Source organism: Spinacia oleracea, chromosome 2 (genome assembly GCF_020520425.1).
Source record: "Spinacia oleracea cultivar Varoflay chromosome 2, BTI_SOV_V1, whole genome shotgun sequence".
NCBI lineage: Eukaryota > Viridiplantae > Streptophyta > Magnoliopsida > Caryophyllales > Amaranthaceae > Spinacia > Spinacia oleracea.
In genome coordinates this window covers 103,253,300-103,271,795 of record NC_079488.1, presented here as the reverse complement: position 1 = coordinate 103,271,795, position 18,496 = coordinate 103,253,300, and the positions used below count along the sequence as shown (strand labels likewise).

Below are 18,496 nucleotides of genomic sequence, written 5' to 3'. Positions count from 1 at the left end.
GAAAGAACCTTTTAAAATCAAAAAATTGTGACAAAGGACCTTTTAAAAAAAAAGTTGTGAGGTAGGACCTAAATCAGAATTTTTGTTGTGAATAGGGACCAAGACCCCTTTTCCGGTAGTCAAACTACATTCTCCGGCGTTGACAAGTGCGTGCGTGGCACGTGCCCCCATAAAAACGACTTATTAATTATTTCCCCACTAAGTACCTATAGAAAACCTTAAAAAAAACTCTCTTCTCTCTCCTCGTTGCTTCTTCTTCCTCGACATTACCTGCTCTTTGCTTCTGGAAAAAGAAAATTCGGTACTTCCTAAACAAAATTCAAAAAACCCCATTCCCATACTTCAACTCCCATACTCAACTAAAAAATCCTTGCACTAATGCCTAAAGCCATCTGCAACCCTACTAGACCGTGTAACTCAAACAAACGCAACCACCGACACCACCGGCCTGAAGAGGATTAACACTCGAGTTGTCGTCGTTGCTGCCTCCGAAGGGCCCAACAACCCTCTAGTATGGTCTAAAAACAACCAATTACGGCCTGAAAATAAATTTAGCTTATGAACCCTAATTTCGAAAGTTACGAAATTGGAGGAATTGGACCAAAACAATTAGGAATTTTACTCTTACCTGGTACGAATTGCAACGAAAATCAAGGGAAGCAATGAATATATTTTATTTTCCATAAGCAATATGCAACGGACTGATGAAGAAGATGAAGAAGCCATGAGAAGGTAATGTCGAGGAACAGAGCAATGAAGGAGAGAGAAAAGGGGATTTTTAATTTTAGATTTTCAGTAGGCATGCAAGGGGGAATTGGAGGGGAAAATTAAAAAAAAATCGTTTTATGGGGTATGTGCCACGCACGTGCTGGTCAACGCCGGAGAATATGGTTTGACTACCGTAAAATGGGTCTTGGTCCCTATTCACAACAAAAATTCTGATTTAGGTCCTACCTCACAACTTTTTTTTTAAAAGGTCCTTTGTCACAATTTTTTGATTTTAAAAGGTCCTTTCTGACAAAAATTCCTATATTTATTGATTTTTTTTAATGTACCAATATCACACATAACGGGTATTTAGATAGACGTTCTATATTTATTTTTTCAAACAACAGTGAACTAACAAAAGCGTTCTCTATACTTGCGGAAGACGCTTTTTTAACTTAGCCGTTCTCTATCTTGCGTTTCTTATTCCTATTTTTGTAGTAGTGCACTATCAACTACTCCCTCCGTATTTATTTAAGAGATACACTTGGTCGGGCACGGGTATTAAGAATAAGAATTGAATGAAATAAAATAATAAAGCAAGTGGGGTTTGATAGATATTTTAATAATTAAACAAGTGGGGACCATGTCATTTTGGTGGGTGGGAAGTGGGGGTGGGTTCATGAAATTATTTGTTTAATAGGATAGTGGGTCATAGGGTAAATTAGATGTATTATTTAATTAGATGGTAGGGTTGATAAGTTACTAAAAATGGCAAGTGTATCTCTTAAATAAATACGGAGGGAGTACTATCTAATTAAATAATAAGTCAATTGCATTGCATTAAACTATGTGCCGGTCAAGCCGGTTCAAGTATTTTGGGACGGAGGGAGTATTAAGATGAAGCCAACAATATATTATATACTAACATTTATTTTCATATACTTGAAATAAAATAGGGTCAAAGTGAATTATGTGAATAGTATAAAAAGTCAAAGTGAATTATATTGTCTCTCTTCTCACTGATTTTTTTTTGTTCCCACACCGGCCACTCTCATTCAATTAAATAAAATACCCCGCTAACTCCTATCAAATCTACATTTTCAATAAAATAATAATTGATAGCCAAACAACCACATCTACTTTTTCACTAAAATAACAATTGATAACAAAACAATCACCTATCACCTAAAAATTTTGTGCAAAAGTAAGTGTAATGGGTAATTTGGGACGGAAGGAGTATTATTTTATTGAAAATTAATTGTGAAAAGTAACAGTGAGACATTATTTTACTTAAAGTAGATAGTGGAATGTTTATTTTAATGCAATGTGAGAGAGAGTGAAACCCTTATCTTTTTGGGAGTTGAAAAAGAGATGTATTAAAATAATCGTGGGGTCTTTCCCAAAATAGAAGTGTAAACATAAATATGGGACTAATGAAAATGGAAAGAGTGAAAAACTATTCTGGGACGGGGATAAGTATCTGATTTTTTTTAATTATGTGTACCTTATAGAGATCAACTCCGTAAGTAGTTAACTTCTTGAAGAAGGTACGTTTAGGACTCTTTTCGGGGTATGCGCATACTGATTCAAGGTTTGTTACATTGGATGACGCTCTAGCTAGTAAGTTCTAGTTACATAGTTAAAGGATGTTCAGGGCTCTAGAACGACCTATCAATGTATTATATTACAATGCCAATTCTAATTTACTTAATAAAGGTCGAGTCAGTAAGTATAAATGTATAATGTTGTGCCATGAAGTACATTTATGTATTAGAATCGTGTCTAGGGCATTTAATATTAAATAATACTCTCTCCGTTCCTAAATAAGTGTCACATTTGGGCTCCGGCACGGTAATTAATAAAATTGTAAAGTGTGTAAGAGTTAATGATTGAGAATATTTTTTTTGGGGAAAGGATAAAGTAGATAATTGTTTAATTGAATAAAGTACAAATAAAAGTGGATGTGGGGATTGAAAAGTGGAAAAGTGTAGAATGTGTAAGTAGAAGTAATCATGATTTATAGAAAAATGAGAAAAGTGTATGGAAAAGTGTGAAAAGTGTATGAAAAAGTGGAAAAAGTATATGTTCAAAAATAGAAATGTGACACTTATAAGGGAACGCCAAAAAAGGAAATGTGACACTTATTTAGGAACGGAGGGAGAATTGCTTTAATACGTCTCAGCGTTAACTGACTTGATCTTTGTTGTTGCCTACTTTTCCTTGCCCATTTCAAACATAACATCCAAGCCACGACGCACGCGAATTTGACACGTGAGGTTGACACATGAGTCTACAGGGCTCGGCACGTGCCCGACTCTAATGGGCTCAATGGGTAAAAGAGAGAATTGGAACTTCAAAAATAACCATCCATAGTGAAATAACAAAAACAAAACAATTTACGAAGTAGCCGATGGAAGCGTGCGTAAGAAGATAGAAGAATGGACGTTAGACTAGTAGTAGCCGAGTAGAGGGTAATTGAGTGACTGAGTGAGTTTCATCTTACTGGTGCTATGTGACGGTTCCTTGTTTTTAATTTTAATCTTCTTTTTTGGTAATTATCCATTATCCCCATTTTTAAACCCATGATTAATTTAACTAACTGCAAAATTTATTACCCTAAATCAACTTAACTTTACTCTAATCTCCTTTTTTTAAACCTTCTAAAACAAGGGACAATGTAGAATCAACCCCAAGTCAATTCCCTAGAAAAACACGACCAATCGTAAAAATCCATCCACTTTTTTAAAAAAATCAAAATTAATAAATTACCCATCTCTTAAAATTCCTGTTCAATGTCCTTTCACATTCCCAATTATAAATATAATTCTCACTACGTTTCTTACTCTTCTGGGTTTCCTTCATCTTACTGTTTGATCAATCTTTTTTTTAAGTGCTTGTACTGGAGGTCTGTTTCCTTTTTAATTTCCCTTATTAGTTAAGAAACCCCTTTTGTGTTTTGTCTATTTAAATGGCTATTTGTTTTTTTGACGAAATATATAAATGGGTATTGCTTTTGAAATTATAGTTTGATGGTTTTTGTGCAGTTATTGGTTGTTGTTGATGATGATGATGGAGGGTTCAAGTTCATCATTTTTAACTGATGAGATAAACGACAGAATGGCAAGAGATTCTGCTTTCCTTAATAAGATTTTTTCATGGTCTCTTGATGACATCTTCAATGATAATTTTTACACTGAGCAGGTCCATTTTCACTTCATCTTCCTCCCTCCTTTACGTTTTATCTGAAATGTTTGAATTTTTTTACTGTGTTTATACTTTGATGTAGTGGGTTGTAACTTTGCATGATTTTTTTTCTAGTAGGTAGTAGATTTTGTGGGTGATTTGATAAATTACGGCTATGGTTTGAGTGATTAGTGTCAATTTTGCGTACAACGTTAGCTAGAAGAATATCTATTGACGGATTTTGGCTAGTTGGGTAGTCGGTAATTTCGGGTTAGGGTTTAGGGTAAGGTTGCACACATTTGAATTTTCTAGACCCGGCTCATTGGGGAAAATGATACCTCATTGGTTATGGACTTATGGACTAATGGTATTTGAACTATAGTCAATTTCCAAATAATTGAAATCTGGCATGATGAAAGTTGCACATTATTTTTTAATAGACTTTGGTGCTTTTGATATTATTTAAGTATGCTAAGGACTAAAATATGGCGGGCTATTTTATTTGGGTGCTCACATGGTTTTTTTTAGTAGGAAAGTTAGTTTTTTGCTATTTTACTGCTGCGTAGTACTTAGCAGTTTCAAACTTGATGATCTATTCAACTATTCAATACTGTACGCTAGCTAATCACATTTTGTAACGATAATCATTTTAATTAAGTTAGCTGTTGTTATAGTAAAACTTGATGATATATTCAAGGGATTAATTCTGTAGGCCAGTTGATGATTGACTGTAACACTAGTACATTTGGTGATTGTTTTTGTTTGGTAGGTAGGCAGAGGGTGCCTTTGCAACCTCATACATGCCGGGTTAGCGGCAAAGGCCCCTTGGGAGTAAGGGGAAAGGTAGTGATAGCTCCCATTTTAGAAAGAAAGTAGAACATTTTGGGATGTCCTAGGTTTTGCATTTTTTTGTACAACAATCTGCATTGTTGTGAACTGATGAGTGACCACTTAATCTTTAGTTGCTTAAAATGATGTACAATCAATTTGCTTTTTTTATATACTTTAACAAGGATTTGCTTTTTGCAATGATGCTTTGTAATGGTGCACAATCAATTAGTTCCTTTACTAGTTAACCAATGACCACCTTTTCTAATGAACCAATGACCACATGGACCCTTTTGACGCTGCACAAAAGCCATTACTTTACGTTGTTACTGTTGTTAGTATCTATTTAGTTAAAGTGTTCTAGACTTTTTATTTCTTTTGTTCTTAAATGTACCTCAGCTTAAGAGACTGTGTTTATTATTTTATGCTAAATTTTGGAACTTTTTGAGATATTATACAGTGCTATTGGGATCTAATTTTATATGCAATTTGTTGATTTTGCTTCTGCAAGTTTTTGATGTTCTGTTTTCGTAATTTCCTTTCAGTTAATAGTGAGTACCTTGACTGCCGAATCTTGTAGATTTCCGATATTGGTTATTGTCTGATAAATGTATTACTGGCATTGAGTCATTGACTTAGTTTCAGAGTTACTATAAATGGACTTCACAAGAACTGATTTAACTCCATTTGTCTTCAATGCTTTTTCAGATAAAGCAGATTCCTGATTCATTTGATACAGTTGGAGAGTATTTTAGTTCTTTTGTTTGTCCTCTATTAGAAGAGACACGGGCTGATCTTCGCTCAAGTTTGGAGATCATTTCAAGGGCACCATACGCTGAAATCGTGTCTTATGATAATAGTAAACGTGATCCATTACTGTATGATGTTCATATAGATGAATGGAGGAACAGATTTAATGACCGAGGCAAGGAGCCATACAAAACATTGCCTGGTGACATTTTTGTCCTTGTGAAATCCAGGCCCGAAAGTATATATGATTTGCAAGTGCTGGCACAAACATGGGTTTTGGCATCAGTCACAAAAATTTCCAAAAATAACTCAGAAGACGAGACAGACGATGACAGTTCGTCAACCTCTTTTAAAGTTAAAGCGTCGAAGGACATAGGGGACATGGATGACAGCTACAGCTCTTTTTTCCTGGTATTTTTGATGAATAGCACCACACACAAAAGAGTATGGAATGCCCTCCACATGTTCAAAAATGTTAGAATACTCCAGGGAGTTCTGCAACGAAATACAGCAGTAAGTGTTATATGGGTGACATCGTGTGATTCTGTTTTTCCTTTCATTGTGACTAGCACCAGATAGTCAGCTTAGAAGCATTTCTAGCATATAAATACTTAAGTAACTGTCTTAAAAATTATAACAGCAGATATACTAGTTTTATTCTTTCCCTTTGTGTTTTTCCTATATCGTATCAAGTGCCTTTTGTGTACATATGCATCCTATAAATGGCTTTACATGATTAACAATCAGGTTAACATGATCTTTACAACAAGCAGCCCAACTGAATTTTTTGTTTCCGAGAATGAGTCTTTTGACTTAAATCATGTATGGATTTCAGGATGAAGGCTGTCATAATCTGTGTGGCTCTACTAGTAATATTAGATTGTCAGAAGATCTTTGTCTGGAAATTTCTTCCAGTCTGAATTCCTCACAGTGCGAGGCAGTTTTAGCTTCACTGCAAGCAACACAATGCGAGCACACGTCTCAGGTTCAACTTGTTTGGGGCCCACCAGGGACAGGCAAAACAAAAACCCTCAGCACACTTCTATATTTTCTCAGGAGGATGAATGTTAGGACTTTAATATGTGCTCCAACAAATGTTGCCATCACGGAAGTAGCTGGTCGTCTTTTACAACTAACTATGAACTCTTCTCCAAGGGATTCAGCAGAAAAATTCAACTGTTTGGGAGACATACTTCTGTTTGGAAACAAAGCACGGTTAAGAGTAGGTTCGTATATAGAAGATATGTATCTTGACTATCGTGTCAAGAGGCTAACAGAGTGTTTTGTGCCTCTAACTGGATGGAGGAGTTGTTTCCCGTCCTTGTCAAATTTTCTTGAGGATTATGTTTCTCAGTACAATGTTTACTTGGAGAATGAGTTGAATAAAAAGAAGGAACAACCCATTGATGACATTGATACTGCAGGACAGCCCATTACTGAAGTTGATACTGCAGGACAGGTTGAATCATTTCTTGTTTTCTTTACAAAGCGGTTCAAGGCTGCTGCAGAACCTGTCAGGCGTTGTATTTCAATCTTCTGCACTCATGTGTCCAAAAGTTACATTGGAGAAAGTAATCTTGCGCACATGATCATTCTCTTTAATCTACTTAAATCCTTTGAAAAATTGTTGCTTCAAGGGGATTTACGCTCTGAAGAACTGTTGGAACTTTTTTCTTCTGGGGAAGATGGGGATTCTCTTGTACATGGGGTGGACCGTGAGAACATGCAGTTGCTTGAAGTAAAGAGGAGAGAATGCGTTTCCATCCTTAGAACTCTGCTTATATCCCTTGGTGTTCTCTTTCCGAATGTCATGCATACAGAATCCATAGAAAAACTTTGTTTCCAGATGGCATCATTGATATTTTGCACTGCTTCCAGCTCCTTTAAGCTCTATACTACACCAATGAAGCCACTAAGCCTTTTGGTCATAGATGAAGCTGCACAACTAAAGGAATGTGAGTCAGCGATACCCTTGCAACTGCCTGGTCTACGGCATGCTATTCTTTTTGGGGATGAGTGCCAATTGCCAGCTATGGTTCAGAGTAACGTACGTAAAATTTTCAACATTTGTGTTTGTTTTTTTCCCTTAACTTTCAGGCACCACATTCGCATTTCTAATTCAGATGTCTTTTGCAGTTATCTAGGGATGCTGGTTTTGGACGAAGCTTATTTCAGAGGCTTAGTTTGTTGGGTTGGCCAAAGCACCTGCTAAATGTGCAATATAGAATGCATCCTGCAATTAGTTCATTTCCTAATGCAGAATTCTATCTTAAGCAAATTTTGGATGCCCCCAGTGTCAGTAATGAGAACTACGAGAGAGAGTATCTTCCAGCTCTTATGTATGGGCCCTATTCTTTCATAAACGTATCCGAGGGGCGGGAGGAAGTTGATGATGATGGACGTAGTCGAAGAAATATGGTTGAGGCTGCAGTTGTGGCTAAAATTCTGCATAATCTTTTCAAGAGTATGTTATGTTAATTAATGTGAATCATATTGCCTTAAATAGTGATAATTGGAGTACCTCTTGTTTTAACCGTGCTGTACAAAATAAAGATGTTTATTTTGCATACAACTAGAAGTATTTGTGCATGATATCTTGAGTGTAACGTAGTTTGAAACAAATTTTATATTTACAGGAAAGTAGGAGACTTATTGATAATGTCAAAAGAGTGAGTGGGTGATAAACTTTTCTATTCGAGACTGATTGAGAAAGAACTCATAAGCCCTCTTTTGAGCAATTGGTTTACCATTAGAGATCCATTACCCCACCCCCCCCCCCCCCCCCCCCCCCCCCCCATTTCCTAGGAGGTCCATGCCCTCCAGGATGGTTTGTTTATCATAATAGATAAGCATGTATTCCGATTTAGTTAATAATTGTCACAAATTTGTTCTCTTTTACAGCATGGCGTCACTCCATTGAAAGGCTTGCTATTGGTGTAATATCACCCTACGCTGCACAAGTTGTGGCCATTGAGGAAATGATAGGGAGAAGGTATGAAAGCCTCGACAATTTTAGAGTGAAGGTGAAGTCTGTTGATGGTTTTCAAGGTGGGGAGGAGGATATTATAATAATATCAACAGTAAGATCTAATAATGCTGGTGAAGTTGGGTTTATTTCAAGTTCTCAACGTACGAATGTGGCTCTCACTAGGGCAAGGTATGCCTGTGAATTATGTGTTGCTCATTTTTATCTTTTCTATTGTAGTATCGTTGTGTCTATCCCTAAGAGATTTGAATAAAATCTGTATTATGCTCAGGTACTGTCTTTGGGTACTTGGAAATGAAAAAACACTCTTTAGAAGTGATTCAATTTGGAAAAGATTAGTTAGCAATGCTAGGGAGCGTCGTTGTTTCTTCAATGCTGATGAAGATAAGAGCTTGACCGAAGCCATGATAGATATTAAGAAGGAGCTCAATCAACTTGATGACTTGCTTAACAAGGATAGTATACTTTTTAGAAGTGCCAGGTGGAAGGTATGTTCTCTTCCGTTTTCCATAATTCTTCTCTCTTTAGAATCTTAGACTGTATAACAGTTCATAATACACTCTACTACATCTTGTCGTCTTAGGTTCTGTTCAGCGATAATTTTGTGAAAAGCTTTTCGAAGCTTCCTTCAACCCGGGCAAAGAAGTCGGTAATGAATCTGCTGGTGAACCTGTCAAATGGCTGGCGGCCTAAGAAAGTCAAAGCTGACCCTGTTTGTGAGAGCACTATACAAATTGTTAAACAATACAAAGTTGAAGGTCGCTATATTATTTGCACAAATGACATCATGAAAGACACAGAATACATCCAAATGCTGAAGATCTGGGATGTTATGCCACTGGAAGATGTATCAAAGTTGGTTAAACGACTTGATAGCATATATGGAGCCTACACTGACGATTTCTTGAGTCACTGCAAAGAGCGTGGTCTTGAGGGGTATGCTATTTTAATCCTTTTCTTCTTCATACTAGATATTGCTGCTTGTAGCTTGAGAGCTGAGAGTGATTGTATTTCAAAGCTCATCCCTCATTTTAAAAATCTTATTAGGTTGCTAGAGATCCCAAGGACTTGGAGCAAGTCAATTGATATTGTCAGATTAAAGAGCAACTATGCTGGGTCTACAAGTGCTTCTGATGGTGATTTGGATGGCACGAGTTATGCAGAAAATGCCAAAGTAAGCGAAAGCTTGTTGTTGATGAAGTTTTACTCTCTCTCTGCGGGCATAGTAGGCCATTTGCTGTCTGATTCTGATGGTAAAGCTTTGGACTTGCCCTTTGAAGTAACGGATGAGGAGTTGCAAATAATTCTTCACCAAAAAAGCTCCTTCATTTTAGGACGATCTGGTACTGGAAAGACCACTGTGCTAACCAAGAAACTATATCAGAAAGAGCAACTGCATCATGTAGCTGTTGAACAAAATAGAGATGCCAACATCATGAATATTACCCACACTGATGGGAATGCAGAGAGTGAAAATGTCTTACGCCAGCTTTTTGTGACTGTTAGTCCTAAACTTTGTTATGCCATCAAACAACATGTTTCTCATCTTAAAAGGTATGTGTAGGAGTGTCTCTCCTCCCTTGATTTTTTGTTGTCTCTCTTTTTTTGGATATTCTTTGGTTGATGTGTATTGTGGTTTCATTCTTCCATCCATATATGCCAGTAGAAACTAGAAAACCCTTCACATATTTCTACACCCCCCCCCCCCCCCCCTTTTGTTTTGATAAAAGGTAAGAACTTCATTGAAAACCAAAGAAAGAAACAAGGGACTACGAGGGCATACCCTCACCCAAGGCAAGAAAGGGATGGAATACCTTCTAGGAAGGGCTTCCAACCCTAACAAGCCTGAAAAGAATGCAAACAGCACAAGGGAAAAGAGACAAAACACCAAAATCACAAGGTGTCAAACCAACTTCTGTCACTGGCAGTCCTAGTTCCAGTAAAACAATATCAGCCTTGATGGCCTGATATTGTAGCTTCAACTGTAGGAATCTTTTGGTTCCAAAAGACGTCATTTCTTGTAAGCCAAATCTTATAAATACAAGCAGCAACACCACCTAAAAAAACTTGCTTTCTAAACTTTGTAGCTCCCTTTCTAGAGACCCATTTAAACAAGCTCTCATACTCTAGAATGTTAGTGATAAGCCGCATCCAAGAGAGGACACCCTGCAGAACAGCAGTACTGAAGGGGCAAGAAAAGAAGAGATGATTACGAGTCTCAGGAGATTGAGCACACATAGTGCAACAATTTTCATCACATACCCGGATGTTAGTTAAGAACACTTAGTCCTTAACCTCCCAAGCATGAGAAACCAACAAATGATAGTGTATTTGGGGATATTCAAGTTGTTCCAAACCCAAATTTTCCAACAAATAGAAGGAAAGTCGCCCATCAGCCACTTATAACCAGAACTGATAGTGTACTTCCCCTTTTGCCACCGCATCTCTCCAAAGCAACTTTTATTCTCAGCTAGACGTAGTTATTTTCTTCGCTATCTTGCTTTCTACAGACTCAAATTCATGTCATGCTACTGTTTGCTTTCTATACACATATTTTTACTAATTATGTTCCTAAATTTCGACCTTCATCTTCTTGCAGTTTTGCACGCAATGAAAGTTCTTCTTTGGCTAATGGCCCCATTGATGCTGATGGTATTGATGACAGTGAGCAGTTTAGTGGTATCCCAGACTCATTTGTTGGAGTTCCTCCAAAGTCGTACCCTCTTGTGTTAACCTTTAACAAGTTCTTATTCATGCTTGACGGCACATTGGGTAGTTCATACTTTGACAGATTTCACGGTGAACTGAATCTTTCTCATGGGAGAACTACTATTACATCCCCTGCTTATGTTATGAAAAGAAAAGAGGTTAATTATGAGAAATTTTGTACGTTCTACTGGAACCATTTTAATTCACAGTTTACCAAGAAGCTTGATTCCTCCAGAGTTTTTACTGAGATAATCTCTGTCATTAAAGGCGGTCTCCAAACAGGAGAAACTGATGATGGTAAACTTAGTCTTGAGGTTTATCTTCATTTGTCTGCCCGGGTGTCAACTTTATCTCGGCAGAAGAGAGAGATGATATATGATATATTCTTGACTTATGAGAAGATGAAAACAGAAAGGAGAGAATTTGATTTATCTGACTTTGTGAATGATCTTCATAGGCGGATCAAGCGTGAAAGATATGGTGGTGATGTAGTTGATTTTGTTTATATTGATGAGGTTCAGGACCTGACTATGAGGCAGATTGCCCTATTTAAATATATTTGCAGAAATGTGGATGAAGGTTTTGTGTTTTCTGGTGATACAGCTCAGACAATTGCAAGAGGGATTGATTTCCGGTTTCAAGATGTCAGATGTCTGTTCTACAAAGAGTTTTTGATGAACGAAAGAAATGATGGGGATAATAGAAGCCAAACGAGAGGACAGATTTCTCAGATTTTCCATTTAAGGCAGAATTTCCGTACACATGCTGGTATACTTAAGTTGGGAGATAGTGTTATTAAACTTATTTATCATTTCTTTCCTCATTCTATTGACATCTTGCCCCCTGAAAGTAGTCTTATATTTGGAGAAGCTCCAATCTTGCTTGAGTCTGGATCAGATGAGAATGCTATTGTTACAATTTTTGGCAATGCTGGAAATATGGGTGGTGGTAGTCTTGTTGGTTTTGGAGCTGAGCAGGTGATACTTGTGCGGGATGACTGTGATCGGAAAGAAATATCAAGCTATGTAGGGAAACAAGCTCTTGTGCTAACAATAGTTGAGTGCAAGGGGTTGGAGTTCCAGGTAAATGCAAAAGAATATTTATGTAAAACTATGTGTTTCAGTGGGAAGTCAAATATATACTATATGGATTGTAATTTTGTAACTTATGTGGTTGCCTTGTAGGATGTCCTCCTGTACAACTTCTTTGGATCGTCCCCTCTAAAAAATCAATGGAGGGTGATCTATGAGTTTATGCAGGTGCAGAATCTGCTTGATTCAAAATTGCAACAATCTTTTCCCAATTTCAATCCTGCAAAGCACAATGTATTGTGCTCTGAGCTGAAGCAGCTATACGTTGCAATTACTCGCACTCGACAAAGATTATGGATTTGTGAGAACAAAGAGGACCTTTCAAAACCTATGTTTGATTACTGGAAGAAGTTATGTGTGGTCCAGATCAGACAGTTGGATGATTCGCTTGCACGTGCAATGCAGGTTGCAAGTAGTCCAGAGGAGTGGAAAGCGCGGGGGAGAAAGGTTTTTCTTGTTCTGTCAAACTTTGATTAGAAACTATTCCCCTCTTTATGCGAACAAAAAAAGCCATCTACAATTAAAGATGCGAATGTTTTGTATCCTTACTTTTGCAAACTGATGGTTCTGTTTTAATCTGCAGTTGCTAGCGGTGGAAAACTATGAGGTGGCAACAATGTGCTTTGAAAGAGCTGGTGATAGGCATTGGGAAACATATGCAAAGGCCGCTGGGCTAAAGGCATCTGCTGATCGAACTTTTGACTTGAATCCTGAAGAAGCCTCCAGCATTCTCAGACAAGCTGCTGTGCTTTTTGAAAGCATAAATGTGTACCAGAAAGCTGCGGATTGCTTCTACGAGTTGAAAGAATATGATAGAGCAGGTATGCCCTTGTCCTTGGGATATTCCTTTTTTCTTATGCAGCCTAAACGTGGTGAGCCTTTAGTATGAAAAGTAAACTTAGAAGTAGTTAAGTTCACTTCTTTTTTAGTGGTTCGGTGGTTCCTGTCAGTAAAACTTATATGATACAACCTTAGCCCACACTGATTTCTGGAGATGTTACTGCTGAATGCTTCAAGAATTCAAAGTATTAGAAAATGAAGTCAAGGCTTCTAATATAGAGCTGAGAAGTTGTGGAATGGTTTCATAATTGTTGACAAAATAAATATGAATGTCAGACAAAACTTGTCAAAATTTGATTGTAACTGAATTATCTATTTCTTCATTGATATGCTTATAAGTTCGAAACCTTTGAAAGTAATAAGAACCTTAAGGATTCCCTTACCTTGTAACAGTTGAAGTGCATAACATCATTACTGTTTATAGAGCGTTTTGTCGTTATTAGTTTGATGGCGCTTGTTTGAGGATTGCTAAGGGATGGAAATCTTTTGGTAGCTTGCAACCAGGAATGATGGGGAAGTAGGAATATACTCAATTATAGAACTAGAAAAGGCAACTAGCTGATGTAGTACCTGTCGTTACGTAAAACTAGAAAAGGTAATTAACTGAATCTAATAGAAGACTAAGAAATATCTTGTTTAACCAGTTCAGTAACCTATGATTTGATCTAATTTTAAAAGCATAATTTGTGAATTACCTATTACAATTCATTTGGTGCTAAAAAATGCATCTAAAATGCTTGCAATCTTCATTCAACAAAAGAGCATGTCCTTTTGATATTTTGGGATTTACATATGTTGACCCGGGCACTTATTTTTTGCAGGTAGAATATATTTTGAGCTATGTGGGGCTTCATATCTTGAAAAAGCTGGTAAATGTTTCACCCTGGCTGGATACTATGAGCGCGCTGCTGAGGTATTTGCTAAGTGTAATCTATTCTCCGAGTGCCTTTTATCTTGCACTGAAGGGAAGCTGTATGACTTAGGCCTGCAGTATATTCAGTATTGGAAGCAACAGGAAATGGGTGGAAAATTAGTCATGATTGAGCAAGTGTTCCTAGAAAATTGTGCTCTTTCTCTCCACGAGCAGGGTGATAAGATAGCGATGCTAAGATTTGTTAAGGCCTTTAATTCAGAGGAGTCCATGCACTCCTTTCTCAAGAATTTAGGGTGTCTTGATGAGCTAATGGATTTGGAGGTTGAGTTAGGAAACTTCTTGAAGGCTGCTGATATTGCAAGGGAAAGGGCCTTGGCTGGGCATCATGAGCGCGCTGCTGAGGTATTTGCTAAGTGTAATCTTTTCTCCGAGTGCCTTTCGTCTTGCACAGAAGGGAAGTTGTATGATTTAGGTCTACAGTTCATTCAGTGTTGGAAACATCAGGAAAATGGTGGAGAGTTAGACCAGATTGAACAAGTGTTCCTTGAAAATTGTGCCAGTTCTCTACACAAGCAGGATGATAAGATAAAGATGATGAATTTTGTAAAGTCCTTTAGTTCGGAAGAGGCAATGCAAACCTTTCTGAAGAATTTGGGGTGCCTTGATGAGCTTCTTGACTTGGAGATAGAATTTGGAAACTTCTCAAAGGCTGCTGATATTGCAAGGGAAAAGGGGGAAATTCTACACGAGGCAGATCTGCTTGATAAGGCTGAACTTTTCAAGGAAGAATGTGAACTTCTTTTGTTGTACATTTACGCCAGTTGTCTCTGGGCTGGTGGTAAAGGTTGGCCCTTAAAAAGCTTCCCTCAGATGGAGGAGCTGTTACTGAAAGCCAAAGCCTCTGCTCAAAATATTCAGCCACGGGATCTTTATAGGACTGTTTGTACAGATAGCTTGATTTTCTTGAACAGAAATTATTCTCTGGCTGAGTTGAAACAGTTGTTGATCATCTCTCAAAATCATAAAAATCAAAGAGGGGTGATATCGTCAACTAAAAAAATCCTGGATTTGATGCTTCAGGTTGATTTTTCTAAGTATGAACGGGAAAGGGACATCATGGAAAATTCTGTCATGCTGCATCTGGAAAGGATTTCCCAAAACAAAGTCTCTGTTGAAACACTAATTTACTTTTGGAACTCGTGGAAGGAGACTGTTTTGAGAATACTCAAGTTTCTTGAGAAGGTAGATGTTAATGAAACTAGTGGTTCTGCAGAACTTGGTGAATTCTGTTTAAACTATCTCGGTGTTCGAAAATTGTCTTTTGGTATGAGCACACTATATGTTTGTCTGTACCCTGATGCTGAGTGGATGAAAGAGGTAGATAAAACTTTTTTGAAGAAGTTTGGGAAGTTGGTCAGTGTTGATGTAGAGCACTTGTTTGCTGCTGCGCACAACCATTGGTCCATGGAGTTAATTTCCACTGGCATGAAAGTGTTGAATGTTCTTGAAGCACTTTGGAAGAATACTCGCCAATTGTCAGATTTCAGAAAGACCAAGTTAGTTCTCCATATTTATGAAGTTGCAAAGATGCTATCCTCCTGTAAACCTGTTAGGCAGAGCCATCAGGATTCAAAGTCGCTGCAGAGATGCGTCAATGTTTCTGTGGATGAACACTTTAGGCGTGTTTTTCCTCTAGATTGGAGAAGATCAGTGAGCAATGACATTATGTTTTTGAGGGAGACAGAGATTTCATTGAAAATACTAGAAGAAGTAGTTGTAAATAACACCCAAGGGACACGTAAATTGACATTTGGGCAGCTTGGACGTATGGCCATGGTGCTTCTTGGATCACCTAAGGGTAAAATGGAATCTGTACAAGTGGTTTTGGGTAGGCTTGGCGATGATTCTCCTTGGAAACCATTTCTTCAGGTTTTCTCTGAGTCTACTCAAGCTCAAGGCCAAGCTCAACTGTCAGAGTCCCTTGCTTGCAAGCTTTATGTAGCGCTAGTAAATGTTTTTGATGCCAACTGGAGGACAGAGATAGATTACATAGCACCAAGCTGTTTCTTATACCTAGTTGACCGCCTAATGGTATCCCTTCTGGAGATTCAGGGCTACTTAATGGTAACTAGATCATCTGTAGTTGAATGGTTTATTCATCTCGAGTGGAAGGTCAACCACAGGACAAATTTTGTGCCTGTTGGTGATAAATCTATGTTTTTGAGAGATACTTACCACTTTCTGGGTAGTTTACTTCATTGCCTTCTCATGAACAAACATGAAACTCTGCAATGGGTAAAAAGAGTTGGTAATGATTCAAGGGATGACTTTCATGTGCTGCTACTCAGATTAGTTGTATTAATGTGTGTGCATCATTTGAATTCAAATAGCAATGTTCAAGATCTTGTTGATGTGCTCAGCAGGAAAGACATTGCAGAGAAATTACCAATCGCATTCACAAACATCCTACAAAATATCCGGAAAGTTGGCATCGCTAATGCTGTTGCTGAAGCGTTTAATGAAATAGGGGATCCCCTGGTTATTGTAAGAACTGGAAAAGCCCGTTCTAAAGAGTTATTATGTAGGGGTGCCATCTATCTGGATATTGCTGGCCAGAGTAAAGACGACTTGCTGCAAATCTTGTTCCGAGGTAAGGTGAATGCTCGTCAATGTAGAGTTGATGCCGCTGATTTATATTCAGGCTCTTTCTCCGGTCTCCCTCAAAAGAAGAATGAAGGATGTGTAGAGTTTCAAGATGGGAATTTCTGGGAAGTTTTTGATCTGTTGAAGTTGGTTGAAAACAAGAATGACAGAGGTAGTAAGAGCTTTGTGTCTAATGTCCCAAACATTAAGGTAATTCTCATGTACTTCATGAAGCAAGCAGCCAGCTCTTTTTTTTAATTAGGACTGGTCTTTATTTTATTATGTTATCTTCTTTAACAGGTTCAGATTGACAAGACATATGACCTGTTGACGACTGCAATAGCCATAGCTATGGATAATAATACATGCACTCATGAGTACAAGGAAGAAGGGGATTGCCTGCTTCTTGAGTTACAGCTGTTATCGGCAGCCTTAGATAGGTCAGTTAAAACTTCTTACATAACTCAATATATGCAAAAGTCTGTTGCCCCTAGAAACCTTTTATCATGATAATATTTTGTACGTGTGAGGTTCTTAGTATAGCGGATTATCACAAAAGAATTTTACTAACTATTTACATCCAGCGCAAGACTTGAAGCAGCTGTTATTGTTGCTTATAATTTGTGCTTTTGAGTAGTTTTTCTTTGAGTAATTAATAAACATTTGGGATGGTGCCATTTGGAATCTATGATGGTCTACTGTCGACCACTTGTTTGTTTGACGGACAAAGTGGTTTCTTCCATTGCTTTCTTATACTAGTTTATCTATGATTTAATTGAAGAATTCGACCCTTAAATCATGTTTTGATTAAGCATCAGGTCACTGATTTACTTTTGCTAATGTATTGAAATTGTTATGTTTTCCTGCATGCTAATCATTCGGTGTGATGTTTATTTCAGCGTGAAGGATAATATGTTGCTGGTCGAAGACAGTGCAAGAAGGCTGTTATCAGGAAAACCAGTATTTGAGTACTTCCTGAGTCCACTGATTCCTCAAAAAGACACGACAACTTCCCCAGAGAATCTAGAGTCAAGTGTTACAGAAAAGGGAAACGACATTGATAGCAAGAATGACGAGGGGATTAAGGATGCCTCTCCAGCTGCTGCTCCTGGAATGCAGCAAGAGGGCAGTCAAGTTGATGAGACAAACCAAGGTAAAGGAAAAGAACAATCGAAACATGCGAAGAAGAAGCAGAACAAGAACAACAAGAAGAAGAACAAGAAAAAATAGATTGTTATCCTGCAAAATTGTGAAGTGTTTTTGTAGATGTCTATGTCCATATAAACCAATTCTGCTAGGTGTTGATATTTAGTGAACTCTATATTTTTGAAAGTGGCTGTCCTTTTGACTGACTTTTAACAGCCATGTAGTCATGTTGCATGTGTTCCTGTACTTAAGCATGACATTGATGATAAGCCAACTTAGTTCCTGGTTGTGGTTTTATCATATCAATTGGGTTTGAATTGCAGATAAGCTCTTGAAATTGGCCTCGGTCAATCTTCGCTTGTATTCAACATTGTATTGAAAGGAGTAATTGACTACTTGCATGTACATCATACTTGTTCTTCTTGATAAATTGGATCAGGGTCGTTTTATAAGATTTTTTTTAAAAAAAAATGTAAGAAGAACAATACACTAGGCCCTGTTCTTTGGCTTAGCTGCAGTTTTAGGACTTATTTCACAGTTTAGGAGCATTTAGTTAAGTTCAGTTTAATTCAATTCAATTCAACTTATTATTACTATCATCATTATTATTATTACTATTATTTGTATTATTAATGTTATTGTTATTATTATTATTATTATTATTATTATTATCAAGCTATAAAGATCAAGTGAGCTTACAAGAAGTTGGAGGGGAGCCGAGATACAATCTGGGCCCCC

General features: G+C 37.5%; 1 protein-coding gene across 1 annotated transcript; it reads left to right on the top strand.

Moving 5' to 3' along the window:
• The first annotated feature begins 3,417 nt into the window (after positions 1-3,417).
• On the top strand, positions 3,418-18,188 carry LOC110788818 (uncharacterized). The gene is made up of 15 exons (XM_021993458.2): positions 3,418-3,613; positions 3,753-3,909; positions 5,428-5,982; positions 6,305-7,516; positions 7,606-7,933; positions 8,371-8,626; positions 8,727-8,943; positions 9,039-9,391; positions 9,503-10,009; positions 11,055-12,246; positions 12,349-12,702; positions 12,839-13,076; positions 13,917-16,822; positions 16,913-17,052; positions 17,512-18,188. The coding sequence occupies exons 1-15, from the start codon at positions 3,501-3,503 to the stop codon at positions 17,840-17,842; spliced, it is 8,859 nt and encodes a 2,952-aa protein (XP_021849150.1). The 5' UTR covers positions 3,418-3,500; the 3' UTR covers positions 17,843-18,188.
• The last annotated feature ends 308 nt before the right edge of the window (positions 18,189-18,496 follow it).

Bases quoted from the DNA above. Each gene is read 5' to 3' on its own strand.
- LOC110788818 (XM_021993458.2), top strand. From the start codon at position 3,501: ATGTCCTTTCACATTCCCAATTATAAATATAATTCTCACTACGTTTCT. The intron at 3,614-3,752 runs GTCTGTTTCCTT...GTTTTTGTGCAG, and splicing joins TTTAAGTGCTTGTACTGGAG to TTATTGGTTGTTGTTGATGA. The intron at 7,517-7,605 runs GTACGTAAAATT...TGTCTTTTGCAG, and splicing joins CAGCTATGGTTCAGAGTAAC to TTATCTAGGGATGCTGGTTT.